At 46.6% G+C, this 13,514-nt stretch overlaps 2 protein-coding genes across 2 annotated transcripts; both read left to right on the forward strand.

Moving 5' to 3' along the window:
- The first annotated feature begins 1,688 nt into the window (after positions 1-1,688).
- Positions 1,689-5,183, forward strand: LOC123060685 (protein DJ-1 homolog A). The gene is made up of 7 exons (XM_044483504.1): positions 1,689-2,308; positions 2,493-2,642; positions 2,755-2,937; positions 3,237-3,317; positions 4,133-4,336; positions 4,416-4,556; positions 4,725-5,183. The coding sequence occupies exons 1-7, from the start codon at positions 1,991-1,993 to the stop codon at positions 4,923-4,925; spliced, it is 1,278 nt and encodes a 425-aa protein (XP_044339439.1). The 5' UTR covers positions 1,689-1,990; the 3' UTR covers positions 4,926-5,183.
- A 3,223-nt stretch (positions 5,184-8,406) lies between these two features.
- LOC123060686 (transcription factor bHLH30) lies at positions 8,407-12,923 on the forward strand. Its single transcript, XM_044483505.1, has 2 exons — positions 8,407-9,768; positions 12,181-12,923. The coding sequence occupies exons 1-2, from the start codon at positions 9,463-9,465 to the stop codon at positions 12,655-12,657; spliced, it is 783 nt and encodes a 260-aa protein (XP_044339440.1). The 5' UTR covers positions 8,407-9,462; the 3' UTR covers positions 12,658-12,923.
- The last annotated feature ends 591 nt before the right edge of the window (positions 12,924-13,514 follow it).

The raw sequence follows: 13,514 nt of genomic DNA on the forward strand, positions 1-13,514 counted from the left end.
CAATGATCAGTGGATTGAGGAGAAGCATTTCCCTTGTTTATTTTCCTTCCAGAAAGGAACGTAAGTTGGCTATTTAATGGCTAGGCTATGAACATTATAAATATGAGTTTATTTTGGAGAATTTATGAAGAAATACAAAAAAACTCCCAAGTCTATGGTGACCAGGGTGTGTGTATTTTCTATGATTTTCCATGAGAAAATCTACCAACGACATAGGATTGATCGTTACATCGACACCTACGAGTTGATCTGATGGGTCATTATCTTTATTTGTGTATCACCATACACGGATGGAGATTATATATTGGAGGTTATGAGTAGGAAAAGAGAAGATAACTGTTAATTTAGCATCATAGTGAATGATCTGGCCATTGTTACCTACACATTCTAACACGTGCCCACATCACTAAGTGGTTGTAGAAACATTTTTATACAAATGGTTTGTGGCACAATCTACTAACTAAAAAGTATTTGGCTCATAAGAACCTTGGTCAGGTGAGCTCTAACCCTGGAGATTCACTTTTCTAGCAAGGTCTAGTGGAGGTTAAGAAAATATTTTTAAGTTGTTATATATTCCAAATTGGTAGGAGAGAGAAAACTAGGTTTTTGGAAGACATATGGATAGGAGAATGCATTTTTGCAGTTCAATGATCCAAACTCCCAGGCCATCTTCTCCGATTACAGTATTAGAGTGCATGAGGCTTTTAGTAGAGCTTTAAGAAACTTGATATTTAGAAGGGCTATGGTTGGAGAAAGAAAAGTGGAGTTAGATAAACTTTTGGTTGTTTGTTCTTCGGTTTATCTAAATGAAGATAAGGATTTGTTGGTTTGGCTCCTCACTAGATGTGGACATTTTTCCAGTAGCTCTACGTATCCTTCTATCCAGCATTGCGAGATTTTACCGTACATGTTTCTCTGGAAAGTGAAAGTATCTTTGTGAGTTAAAACATTTATTCGGTTGGCTCCAAGAGAGAGAATTTGAACAAGATATGTCATGTTGAGAAGAGAGGGAGAATGTTCTCAACAATGTCTTGGACAATGCAGGTGCCATCCAGTGCCGAAGCTTCCCTTGGTTGAGCTTGCCGTAGCTTGGTGATGGTGTCCTTGTTTGGTCTTCCGGATGGCAATGGCATCACTTCTCACCTTAGCCCTCGGGTGAGCGTCTTCATCTTTTAATGGATTGGCCCCCTTGGTGGCAGGGCGAGGGAACAGGGAGCCCCTTTGAAGATGGGGGAGGTCGACAATGAGTCGACTAGAGCTCATGAGCTGACAAAGGTGCCCCTTCAACTACGGGTTGTTCCTCCCCAAAGTCTTGTTGGTGTTCCTACGTGGTGGTCTGCTCGCTATGGAGGATTTCTTCAACTTCTAGCCACAATGCAATAGTGCATTAGCTTCCTCAGCTTTGCTAGTGGTTTTCTTGAAGCCGGTTAGCCGTTTACACAACAATATGTTTTCTCCCTATTGCTTTTTGTGTTTGTTTGAATGTTGATTGATGTCGGTTGATGGTTTTATTAATTCCGGGCTCTTCTAGAGCCTTCTTCTAAAATTTCTAAAATATATGGATACTGAGGCGAGACTCACATGTTCTTGCCCCCGATAGGACTCACTCATCGTTATCCATCCACAAAAGAAGTTGCACGACAAGCAGAAGCATACTACCAACCGAGTACAGCGCATGATCCACTACCACTACTCTATCTAGAAAACCGACGGCGACCGAGAAGACTCTCTGACACACACGACGGCAACCACATTTCCATCTAGAAAAAGCGACGGGAAGTCAGCACTCAGCAGCCCAAGAACGGGGATCAATCCCTCAGAAAGGGTGAAGAGAACGAGAATCAAGGCTACTCGTAGCGGCCCCAACTACCCGGAAGAACAGAAAGCGAAGCAAGAACGCGAGACTCCCACTCTCCTCGCGTCGCACCGCACCACCTTTCCGCCGAGCAAGGCAAGAATCCTCGCCCGGCGATCCCCAGCCGGATTCCCGATGGCCGCAGCCGTCTCCTCGCTGGCGAGGCGGGCCGTCTCCTGCCGCCGCCTGCTCCTCTCCCGCGCCTTCGCCGCCGCCGCCCGCCCGGCCAAGCGGGTGCTCGTGCCGGTCGCCGCCGGCACGGAGCCGGTCGAGGCGGCCGCCACGGCCGACGTCCTCAACCGCGCCGGCGCGCGGGTCACCGTCGCGACCGTCGCCTCCGCGCCGGCCGGGGACGAGGGACTCCTCGTGGAGGCCGCCTACGGGGTCAAGCTCGTCGCCGGCGGCCGCGTCGCCGACCTCGAAGGCGAGGCCTTCGACCTCATCGCCCTGCCGGTGCGTCCACCACTCCCCTTTCCGACCACAATCTCCATCTTCTCCCAAATCAACCTTTTTGCCTGAATCAATCAACAACCGCCTAGTCTGCCTAACTGTTTCATTGGCGCTCGCGCTCGCTGTAACATCAAGATGCTGATACACATGGCCTGATCATCTGATATTGCTGCTTAATTCGGTGTAGGGCGGGATGCCGGGGTCAGTTAATCTTAGAGAATGTAAAGTACTCGAGAGGATGGTCAAGATGCATGCGGAGAAGGGGGGACTCTACGGCGCCATTTGCGCTGCGCCGGCAGTGACGTTGGCCCATTGGGGCATGCTCAAAGGTTTAAAGGTGAATAACTGATCAACGTTTAGGAATTACGATCAGTCGACTGTTGTGAGGGTGGTTTTGTTGGAAAGATGAATTGTGTTCACAAAATTGTTGTTGCGCTTTGTTACTTCAGGCGACTTGCTACCCGTCATTCATGGAGAAGTTCACTGCTGAAGTGATCCCTGTGAACTCCAGGGTGGTGGTGGATAGAAATGTGGTGACCAGCCAGGGTCCGGGAACAGCAATTGAATTTGCTCTTGCTCTGGTGGAGCAGCTATATGACAAAGAGAAGATGGAGGAGGTTGCTGGACCTTTGGTGAGCTATAAACTGTAGCTATGTTATTGATTTTTTGCTATTAATAACATGATAAATCGAATAGATGATTCTGTGCCATAAAGAATATTGTTCACATCGGTGATACCTGGAAATTGTTAATTTATACCTATGCTGATTTGATGTAAAACCATCTATTGATCTCTGTTAACAAGATCTTATAACTTGAAGTAGTTCTTTCTGAACAGTTTACTGGTATTATGGAATTGAATATTTTGGGTTCATGTTTCATCAATCTTAGTGACTCAAACTTGCATTATCTGGTGTTTGTTTTCATTTAGTATGTCCACCCTCAACATGGCGCTGACTATACCATCGAAGAGCTTAATTCAGTTGAATGGAAATGCAGTGGTACACCTCAGGTATGAGATGAAATTGGATTCCACTTGTTAAGAAAACGATTTCCAAGCATCTTGGCTTGCCTTCTGCTTTTCTCTCATGTGTTTTTATATTACTTCTGTTTACAAACATTTTAGTGAAGGTGACATATTGCAGCCTGCTCCGGTGTCTTATCTTAAATCAGCGTCCGTGATTACAAACCGTTGCTTAATGTTGACAATAGAACAATATATTCAGATGTTTATTAAACCTATTAGTCATAACTACAATTCTATTAGCGGGTCATGGTTGTTCATTAAATATACATTCCTGGTTTATGTAAATAATTGGAAGGAAGTGGTATGTTACTGTTGTAAATAATTAGTTACAAACGGTCATTGGTGTAAGCAGCCTTGTTGTAAACTTGCACTTATATGATCTATGGTGCATTTATTAGCCATAACTACAATTGTATTAGTAGCAGGTCATGATTGTCCATTAAATATTCATTGCTGGTTTATGTAAGAAGGAAGTGGTATGATACTGTCGTAAATAAACGGTCACTGGTGTAAGCTGCTTTTATTGTAAACTTCCACTTATATGATCGATGGTGCATTTATTTGGGTTGTGTGTTTTGGGGGGGGGGGGGGGGGGCACAGAAGCATGTAGCATAGTCGGGTTACCACTCAGAATAAGGTCCTATATGTTCTTATGTAGACTATTCATAGTCCAGGAACACATGTCATCAGTTGGCAACTAATTGGCTCATATGGGATTATTAAGCAAGAAACGTGCTGGCTCTTAATCTGAGTTGAGTCTGATATACATGTGATTGTTTTTCCTGTAATATTCCCTGCAGGTTCTTGTGCCAGTTGCTAATGGTTCAGAGGAAATTGAAGCTCTTAATTTAATAGACGTCTTGCGTAGAGCAGGCGCAAATGTTACAGTTGCGTCAGTTGAGGATACCCTGCAAATCGTGACCCGGCGTCACAAGTTTAATCTGATAGCTGACATGATGTTGGACGAAGCTGCTAAAATGGAATTTGATCTGATTGTCATGCCGGTACATAACTGTTGAGCTATTCATTTATTTGTCTAGTGGTATTCTTAAGATCACTTACACTGGCGTCTATTGTATCTAGGGCGGTCTGTCGGGTGCTCAAAAGTTTGCTAGTACAGACAAACTTGTTGATTTACTAAAGAAGCAGGCAGGATCTGGTAAAGCCTATGGTGCAATATGTGCTTCCCCAGCTCATGTCCTCGAGCCCCACGGTTTACTGAAGGTACCGTGATGACAAATATGCACATCATGTGTGTTAAAAATCATTATGCTCCTACGGCATCTTTGTTTCATCTAGAGATAGCAGTAAAGACACCGCTCCCAAATATTGGAGAAAACATTTTATAACTTTTGGGCTGATCTAACTTGGGATGATTTTCCATCCTTGCAGGGGAAGAAGGCGACGGCGTTTCCACCCATGGCGCACTTGCTTACTGATCGGAGCCTATGTGAGAACAGGGTTGTGATTGACGGTAATCTTATCACTAGCAGAGCCCCAGGGACTGCGACGGAGTTCGCCCTGGCCATTGTTGAGAAGCTATTTGGTCGAGAGAAAGCGGTCAGTGTAGCTAAGGAGTTTGTTTTTATGTGATCACAACCTGAGTTGGTGCTGTGTGCAGTGCAAAGTGCAAAACTGTGGATAACCACACCTCTGTGTACATAATGCCCTGCACTGGTAGGAACTGCTTGTGCATCTGATGGAACTATAGAAGCATACCTTAAACAGAGAGGTGAATGTACACCATAATTTCCATGTACATACGGAGTTATCATCTTAGCTTCGTCGAGGAACTGAGAAACTGCAGTAAGTCATACTATCAATTGTTAATAAGCTGTTCGGTCAAGTGAATCCATTCTCATCGCCCTTGTCGTTGATGTGGTGGTCTACATATCGTAGGCCTTGTTACTAAAACGTTGCTGTTTTGCGGTGCATTGTTTGCGGTCATCTGTTCTTAACACCTGTGTACTTGTGACTCTAGTTCATCTGTTTGTTTAACCTTGTGACTTCTGATTGAGTGCTAAAAAGATCTGTGCCCGGTATCTTTCATGAAATAGCCCCATTGCCAGGGCCTCCCTTTTTAGCACTGAACACGACGTTCGAGAAAATACGAATGATGTGTATTTTTTAGCCTAAGGAGGTACTCTCTCCATTCACAAATATAAGATGTTTTGTATATTTCAATATAGCTTATATCCGGACTGAAATGAGTGAATAAACATGCTAAAACATGTCTATATACATCTGATTCGGAAAGAAGTTGGAACATCTTATATCTGTGAATAGAGGAGCAGCACTTTTGGTGAAGTGCTTTTGTGCTTTTGCTGTGGTGCCCTTTGCATATCCTAAGGTTGGGTTGTGTGTGCCATCCTGCGGAAATGATAGATGACAACGACAGCACAAATGGTTCATTAGCTGCTTCCACAACATTCTCAAGTATTGTAGTCACTTTAAGGCCAAAAGGAAAGACATTTTCACTAATATAAATTTCACTAGAAAAGGAAGGTGGGTGCTACACTCCTTCTAAATGTACCAGTGAAGACAAGTTGACACCACGACAGCAATGCTTAAAATTAAATTCTGAAACACATGGTTCTAAAAGGGCCAGGTGTTCAAGATTATCCCTCAAGGAACTATTAGCTAGTCCCTGGTGCTGTCAGCTTTGAGCTGCCCAGCCAATCACTTTTGCTTCCTTCTGGTACAAGTCCATCTATAGAAGATGACAAGCAACACCTTACTGTTCCAGTGATCCAATCACTAATGTACGTGCTCCTACAGGTGCCAGTTCCCAAGAACAAACCTCCAGTAAAGAACTCGTCAGAGATGGTGATAGAATTCATGTACTCCCTCTCTAAACTAATATAAATAGTGATCTAAACACTTGTATATTAGTTTACAGAGGGAGTACCAATAGTTAGCCACATTTTACACCACCCGAATTGCACGGTGGCGGCAGTGGACGTCGTCGACGGTGTGCGGCAGTGAAGAAGGGGAACACGGGAGGAAGGAGGCGGTCACACCGTTAGGCGTACCATGCGCAATCGTCGCGCTGTAGCACTTCCCTTTGATAATCCATGCCAAGCAAGGTTCATGCACCTGGTGAGACATGTTGTAGTACCCTGTAATTCTACAACCACACATCCTGATTTTATGTACTACTACTAGGTCAAACAAAAAGAAATGGGTTGGGTCATCTCTTAAGAACATCTTTGCTTGTTTAGTGGATGAGGGGACTCGATTTTCCAAGCCAAACATCTTGTCACGAATTATTATAGGCTTATGAGGACGACTTGAGAATCAGAATGTCAAGCTGAACAGCTGATAACATAGGTCACTTATTAGAGGCTACAGCCAAGGAAAAGGGTTGAAGTGGCAACATCAACAAGTCCAGAGCCGGGTTGGCCGGCAAGATCATCACAAAACAAAATTGCAAGGCGTATAGAAAACATGTTCAATTGGTTGAACAACCCAAGCAATACATGCCCATTCACTTTATGTATACTATCCTATCAACTAGATATGTTATTCAAAAGGGCAATTGGAGGATAAAGAAGTTTCAAGATATGAAGATATGCATATAAGATATAAGATGTTGTTGTACTGCAAACCAACAAGGGTAGCTTACAGCATCAAATGCCTCGTCACCAAGGTTGTGAGAATTGTTGATTACCTGAATTTTTCCGGTAGAGTTGCAAATCATAGAATCTACGTGTAATCTAGGGTGGGAAGTTGAAGGATGGATATGGCGTCGAATGGACCGGCCAGTCAATCTAGGGTAATATAAAAACGTAGATGTAATGTTGCTATCACCAGTTAAATTTGACGATTGAGGCACTGAATAGTCGCTTCTACCTAATATATGCAGCCATGTGCTTATTGAATCTTGCTGATGCAAAATTTGGTGGCAAAAGTCATGCTTGCAGTGGAAAAAGTTACTGCTCTTCTTGTTTTATCTCAAGATTTGTTGGACCTTGTAAACTTCGATTGTATATTAATAACTAATGGTTGCATGCATCAACTGATGCAGAGGCCGGAGGTGTTAACCCTCTTTTTAAAAAATAAAATAAAATAGATTAGTACTCTTCATACAAAGGCAGCTTGTTTTATCTCGAGACTTGTTGAACCATGTAAACTTCGATTGTATATTCATAACTAAGGGTTGCATACATCAACTGATGCAGAGGCCGAAGGTGTTAACCCTCTTTTTTAAAATAAAATAAAATAGATTAGTACTCTTCATACAAAGGCAGCCATCACTAGGGCTTCTGTTGCCTCCCGGCGTGTTGCCGCCGACCTGCCTCATCTCTTATGGCCTTAGGGACATGGAGATGCGGTGGATCCCAGACTTTGCCGGCGGGAGAGCTTCGTTTTTAGCCGTTTTTTAGAGTTTTGATAGGGTTTGTGTCCTGCTCAGGAAGGCGTGATGACGGCGGTTTCCTGAAGATGGAATAAGATTCTCCCTGCCTAGCCTCCATCCCGGTGGCGCTTCTAGCATCGTCGGAAGACGTGTGGAGACTTATCTCTGGCGAATCTTGCGGGATTCAGTCAGCGTTTGTTTTCGATGGATCCGGTGTTCGTTCGTCTATGTTCGTGTGTTTATAGGTTGTTGTTCTGATGCGCTGGTACCCTCGGTCCTTAGCACGACGACTTCCCGGCTGCCTACTACAACAAGGTTTGCCCAGCTTTGGTGATGAAGGGGCAATGACGGTGACGCGCCTTCGGCTCGCTCGAGTGCTTGTAGTCGTCGCCACGTGGTCTAAAAACCTGGATGTAATTTTTACTTTTGATGTTTTTGGACTACCGTGACAGTTGATAATTAGATTGAAAGTTTTCTCAAAAAAAAAGAGATTAACACTCTTCATTTTCATGATGATACCAGTGAAGTTGTACAGAAATCCTGGTGGCACCATCTGGAGCGCCAGGACAAGAAAATTTCTACCCTAACAAAGAGCCAGGTCGCCAAGTAAGCAACCAGAAAACAAATCCAACAAGCAAAGCGTAGAATTTGCACAAGACGTCCTTATCCTGTGTGTCAAAATTTAGAAAACAACAACGAATCAGACGTATACACATAACAAGCTCTCCATCCTTGAAAAACAACAGGTGTTCTTCTTCTTCCTCCAAGCTCCACAGCATCCCTAGAAAAGAAACACTCTTCTTCTCCTTCCTTCCTCTCCACGCAGAATTTTCGGAGGAAAAAGAAACCCCAGTCCAAACGGCCTATCGCCAATAAACTGAGAGGAAACGCGGATACATATTGCTTCCACCTGCGTGAGAAGAGAGGATGATCCCGTTCATACAGCAGAGGAGTTCCAGTTCCAAGTTGATCTAGCCGTGCTGGCCGGCCCTCGAGCGGAAGCCCATCGATGGCGATGATGGAAGCGCACGGCGGCACGCCGAGGACCGACGCCGGCGGGAGCAGGGTGGAGTCCGAGCAGAGGAAGCTGCGGCGCGTCGAGCTCCCCTCGTGGTCCTGCCCTCCCAACCGGCCTCCGGGCACCTGAGCCTGCTCTGTGTTCTTGCCTTCTGCTTACTCCTCTCTCTCCATTTGCCTCTTTGATTCTTGTTCCTGCGACTCGTAGTCTGAGGGAGCAAGCTACGATCCTTGCGCCCTTCTCCTTCTCGTGTCTGATCCTGTGCCCTCCTACGGCATCCACGACACGGCTCTGCTTTTCCTGTGATCTTGTTGGAAGCTTTGCTCCCAAGGGTCTCGCGCGCCATTTCTGAGGCGATTGACCTTGGGAGAAGGTCTTTGACCTGTCTGGACCACCGTGTTCTTGGGAGCCAGGCCGTCGGTCTCGCCGTTGTTTCCTTCCTGTTGGCCTCCGTTGTCTGCGCTCCCAGTTGCAGGTCAACATAATCTTGGGAAACGGAGGTGTCTGTGCTTCTCCTCTCTTGTCGTTGTCGTGAAGATCTGCGACATTCGGGACAAGAAAGTGTGTTTCGTTCTTGGCCCTGGTGCCTGTAAAAATCCTTGTTTCGCAGGCGTCGATCGAGCTTGTCTCCCCCGTGGCAGTTCAAGAAACCATACAGTGACCCCCGGCCGGCACTTCACCTGCATGGTTTCTCTGTAGCTGCAGCTTCATCCAGCACGCTCTCGATCCTACGTCCTTTGGCCTTGTGGGACGAGATGAACTCGGGCCCCTTCAGCGGCGCAGTGCGCCTCTACGAGGGGTTTTACGGTGGTTTCGGCGGCGGGCATGGGCATGGCTTCGGCCAGCAGCTGGGAGCGTCGACGTCGTCGGTCCTGCTCGACGGCGGGACGGGGGAGCCTGGCGCAGCCGCCGCCCCGGACGTGCTGAAGCGGAAGGGAGGAGGGCGGGAGGAGAAGGCGGCGACGGCCCTCAGGAGCCACAGCGAAGCGGAGCGGCGGCGGAGGGAGAGGATCAACGCGCACCTCGCCACGCTCCGGAGCATGGTCCCTTGCACCGACAAGGTGAGTGCCTTCTCCTTCTCGTTCTGTCGCTAATTTCTACTGTATATTTTTTTTCTTCGGATGCAATACGCGAATTTTGGAAGAGTCTAGGGAAAAAACAATAGTTAGTGCTCATTTGATTCAAAAGAATTTCATCAGATTTATGGAGGACTAAAATACTTAGAAATTTTTCCTACGTTGGTCGTTTTATTCATATGATTGAATTTTGTAGGAGTTTTTCCTAAGCAAATTATTTGTACTACATTTCATAGGAACTCTTAACACCCACTATGGGTTGCAATCAAACAAACTCAAATCATATAGGATTTGAATGGACATGACATTTCAATCATGTGTTTTTCTTATTCTTGCATTTTTGCGATCCTGCAAATCAGAGGCTCTTATTTGTATCTTGTGCACACAAACATTCACGTTATTTTTAGAAAATATTGTTACTAAAGCAACACGATAACAAAATGATAAACTCGGTTTGCAATAGCAGATAACAAGTTAGGCACGTAGCCAACACACATGAACACAACACTTTTTTGGAAAAAAATTAGGGGAAGGGGGTTCCTCACTTGAATTTCCATTAAAATGGGCTTAAATCCTGATGGTTTTACCACAGCAAGATAGGGGCGTCAAGCGAGAGGTACACAAAGGGAGAAGAAAGAGATAGGTGGAACTTTGTTAGTGCGGGACAAGATGGCAATCCAAGCATGTGCATCACGCCGAAGATCCACCTGCAGCCTTGCTCGCTAGAGAGCAACGTCGTCCCAGCAACACTTGAGCAAAAGGGGTAGAGAGGGCCTAAGGCCGCGAAACACCACACCATTTCGATGCTTCCACGGGTGCCAACACCACAAAAGAGTGAAGGTGGCGGAGGACGCGTCACTGGAGAGCCCACAGAAGGGACAACCAGCCGGTCCAGTACTTGGCCGCGAACGGGCAACGAAAAATCAAGTGATCAGTTGTCTCAAGAGGAGCAGAGCAAGGTGAGCAGCCGACCCAGGTGGCCTCGACGATCATCTTCCTAGAAGAGAAACATCCATGGTCGTCGTCCAAGGAAAACTCCACCTAGTACCTCTTATCCCCATGGCGATGCACATTCCACCGCCAACAAGTTATTTGCCTACGATGAAGAGTTGAGAGTCTAGAACTCCACAAAGACACCCATATGCCCATCACCTAAACCGTCTCACGAATTTTCACCTTGAGTAGGAACAACATGAAAGTATCACACGGTGAGAACCTCGAGACTAAGACATCTGGGAGAGTGAATGATGCCCATAAATGGCCCCATGGTTGGATCCTCAATTTTCGCATGAGGTTGACACTAGTCCACTCATCGAAGTTGTGTGGAAAAATCACTATAGGCGCCAAGCGTGCAAGGCAACACAGAAAAATCGGACGACCGTGCGGCTATCAGTCTGAAGAAAACCCATCGCCCTAGTGTGGAATCTGAACTTGCTTGGCAGTTGTGAACTTTCGTCGTAGACTAGGGCAGCATCCTCACTGATAGTTGTACGACTCCATGGTGGCAAGTGTCAGCGCATACGGGTCAGTCAGTCAAGCGTAGCCACGTACTCACAAATGCAACACTCGCACTTCGATCAGTCGACAAATGTTGGGATGGTGCATCGTGTGACCATATTGTCACATTCATAGCTATAACGCGGATGCCGGTGTGCCATATTGTCATATCTGGCATGTTCTGAGGATACCTTTTTACCTTCTTCCGAGGAAAACATGGTCCATTGCCTTGCGACAAATCTTATTCTATGTCTCTAATCCCTTTCTTTTTTTCTCTGTCGCTTCCTCCAGCTTGTGTTTCTATTTTTCCTTTTTGGAGGGCTTTCTTCTGATTTTCTGTTACTTTTTATTATTCTTTATTTTCATTTTTCATGCTTTAATTTTTTTTGTTAAAAACATGATGAGTTTTTAAGTCTATGAAACATTTTTTATAAAAAAAATAGGATACAGAGAATTCTCATGTATCAAATATTTTTAGAACAAAAGACTTTTTATGTGATAAAAATATTAAAGATAAATATTTCAAATATAAGAGAAGTGACGATAATTGGGCCGCCCATAGAGCCTCTCCGCACTCCGCTTCTTTGAAAGGCTTTCTAATAAGGCCCTTTTCTAATAAGGCCCTTCAAAGAAAACATTGTTTTCTTTATTTTTTTTAAAGGGCCTTATTAGAAAGCCTAATTAAACGGGGATTTCGCCCGGTTCGTTTGGGTAGCTAGGTTGGTTGGACCATGGGCTTTTGCGTAGTGATCAGACGCCGCCACGGTGCGGAGCGGCGGCCGTCCTTCAAACCGCGGCATCGCCAGCTTCCTGCTGCTACGTCTACATGCATGGTTACGTTCAGAAACCGGACCAGGCAGGCACCAAGAACCTGATCCGTCGATATATTGGCTTCTGCAGATGGACAAGGCGGCGCTGCTCGCGGAGGTGATAAACCACGTGAAGAAGCTCAAGAGCGAGGCGGCGCGGGTGGGCAAGCACTGCCCCGTCCCGTCCGGCGCCGACGAGGTCACCGTCGAGGTCGTCCAGCAGCCGCAAGCGCCACCCCACCACCGCGCCGCCTTCCTCGTCAAGGCGACGCTCAGCTGCGGCGACGGCTGCGCGGACCTCTTCGCCGACGTGAGGCGCGCGCTGCAGCCGCTCGCGCCCAGGGTCGTCGGCTCGGAGGTGACCACGCTGGGCGGCCGCGTCCGACTCACCGTGGTCATGTCGCGCGAGGGCGCCGTGACCGCGGCCTCGGTCCGCCAGGCGCTCGACTCGGTGCTCGACAGGGTCGCCGGCGCGGCCGCCGCCTTCGAGTTCTCGCCGAGGGACTCGCTCCTGGCCGGCAAACGCCGGAGGGTCTCGACGTTGGACTCCTCCAGCTCCTCTTCCTGACCTGAGACGGCCAGTTCCAATCCACAGACATTGATTCGGAGCGGACGGACACTCCGACCGTAGCACGTTTTGGTGCATGCACGCACGCACGCATGCTGGATGCAAAGATTGTACGACTTGACTTTTCATCAGTCGTGACTCGTGCGGAGATGCAAAAGCAAAGTACCGTGTGGACATTGATTGGTAGTAGTCGGTGCTTGGGTTGATTGCCTTTAATTTGTAAGAAGAATTGACATTTTCCAAGCTATTCATACTTTTGAGTGCAACTTAAATCTGTCAGTTGACATAGTTTTACCCAGCTTTCAAGCATACGAGACTCTCTCGGGATCTTTCAGAGATGAAGATTTTTCATGTATGCGCAGGATTCAGACTGAAGATGTTCATTTTTCGAAAATCAGTACAACTACTCCAAAAGAAGCGGCAGCAACATATCAAGATTGACCACATATCGACTGATTTCAACTCTGGGATCCTGCACACGAGTGGGCAGTCATGTCTCTTGCATCTGAACTGAAAACCTCGCACCGACACCTTGTTGCCACGGCAGTCCTTCTCCTACTGTTCTTTTTTTTTTTTTTGAGGGGGAGTCCTCCTCCTACTGTTCAAGTGGGCGTTCAGGCAGGGAACAATGAATGGGCCGTACCGCAAGTCGATGACAAACCAAACCAAACCCAGCCCAAGATGGGCACATCCCTGACCCCTCATGAATTCTCGACGAACAACCCGCCCGTGCCACCAACGACGTTCGTACGTACGTACTCCTACTACGTACCCTCAGCGTAGCTACAGGCTTGCAGGTAGGTAGGTGGTGCAGTGCCGCCATGGTTAGATAGATAGATACTGCACAGGGCTCGGGG

The sequence above is a fragment of the Triticum aestivum genome, chromosome 3A (assembly GCF_018294505.1).
Source record: "Triticum aestivum cultivar Chinese Spring chromosome 3A, IWGSC CS RefSeq v2.1, whole genome shotgun sequence".
NCBI lineage: Eukaryota > Viridiplantae > Streptophyta > Magnoliopsida > Poales > Poaceae > Triticum > Triticum aestivum.

Excerpts from the sequence above, each read along its gene's own strand:
- LOC123060685 (XM_044483504.1), top strand. The coding sequence starts at position 1,991 with ATGGCCGCAGCCGTCTCCTCGCTGGCGAGGCGGGCCGTCTCCTGCCGC. Across the intron at positions 2,938-3,236 it reads AGGAGGTTGCTGGACCTTTG|TATGTCCACCCTCAACATGG; the intron begins GTGAGCTATAAA and ends GTTTTCATTTAG. Across the intron at positions 4,557-4,724 it reads AGCCCCACGGTTTACTGAAG|GGGAAGAAGGCGACGGCGTT; the intron begins GTACCGTGATGA and ends CCATCCTTGCAG.
- LOC123060686 (XM_044483505.1), top strand. The coding sequence starts at position 9,463 with ATGAACTCGGGCCCCTTCAGCGGCGCAGTGCGCCTCTACGAGGGGTTT. Across the intron at positions 9,769-12,180 it reads TGGTCCCTTGCACCGACAAG|ATGGACAAGGCGGCGCTGCT; the intron begins GTGAGTGCCTTC and ends TGGCTTCTGCAG.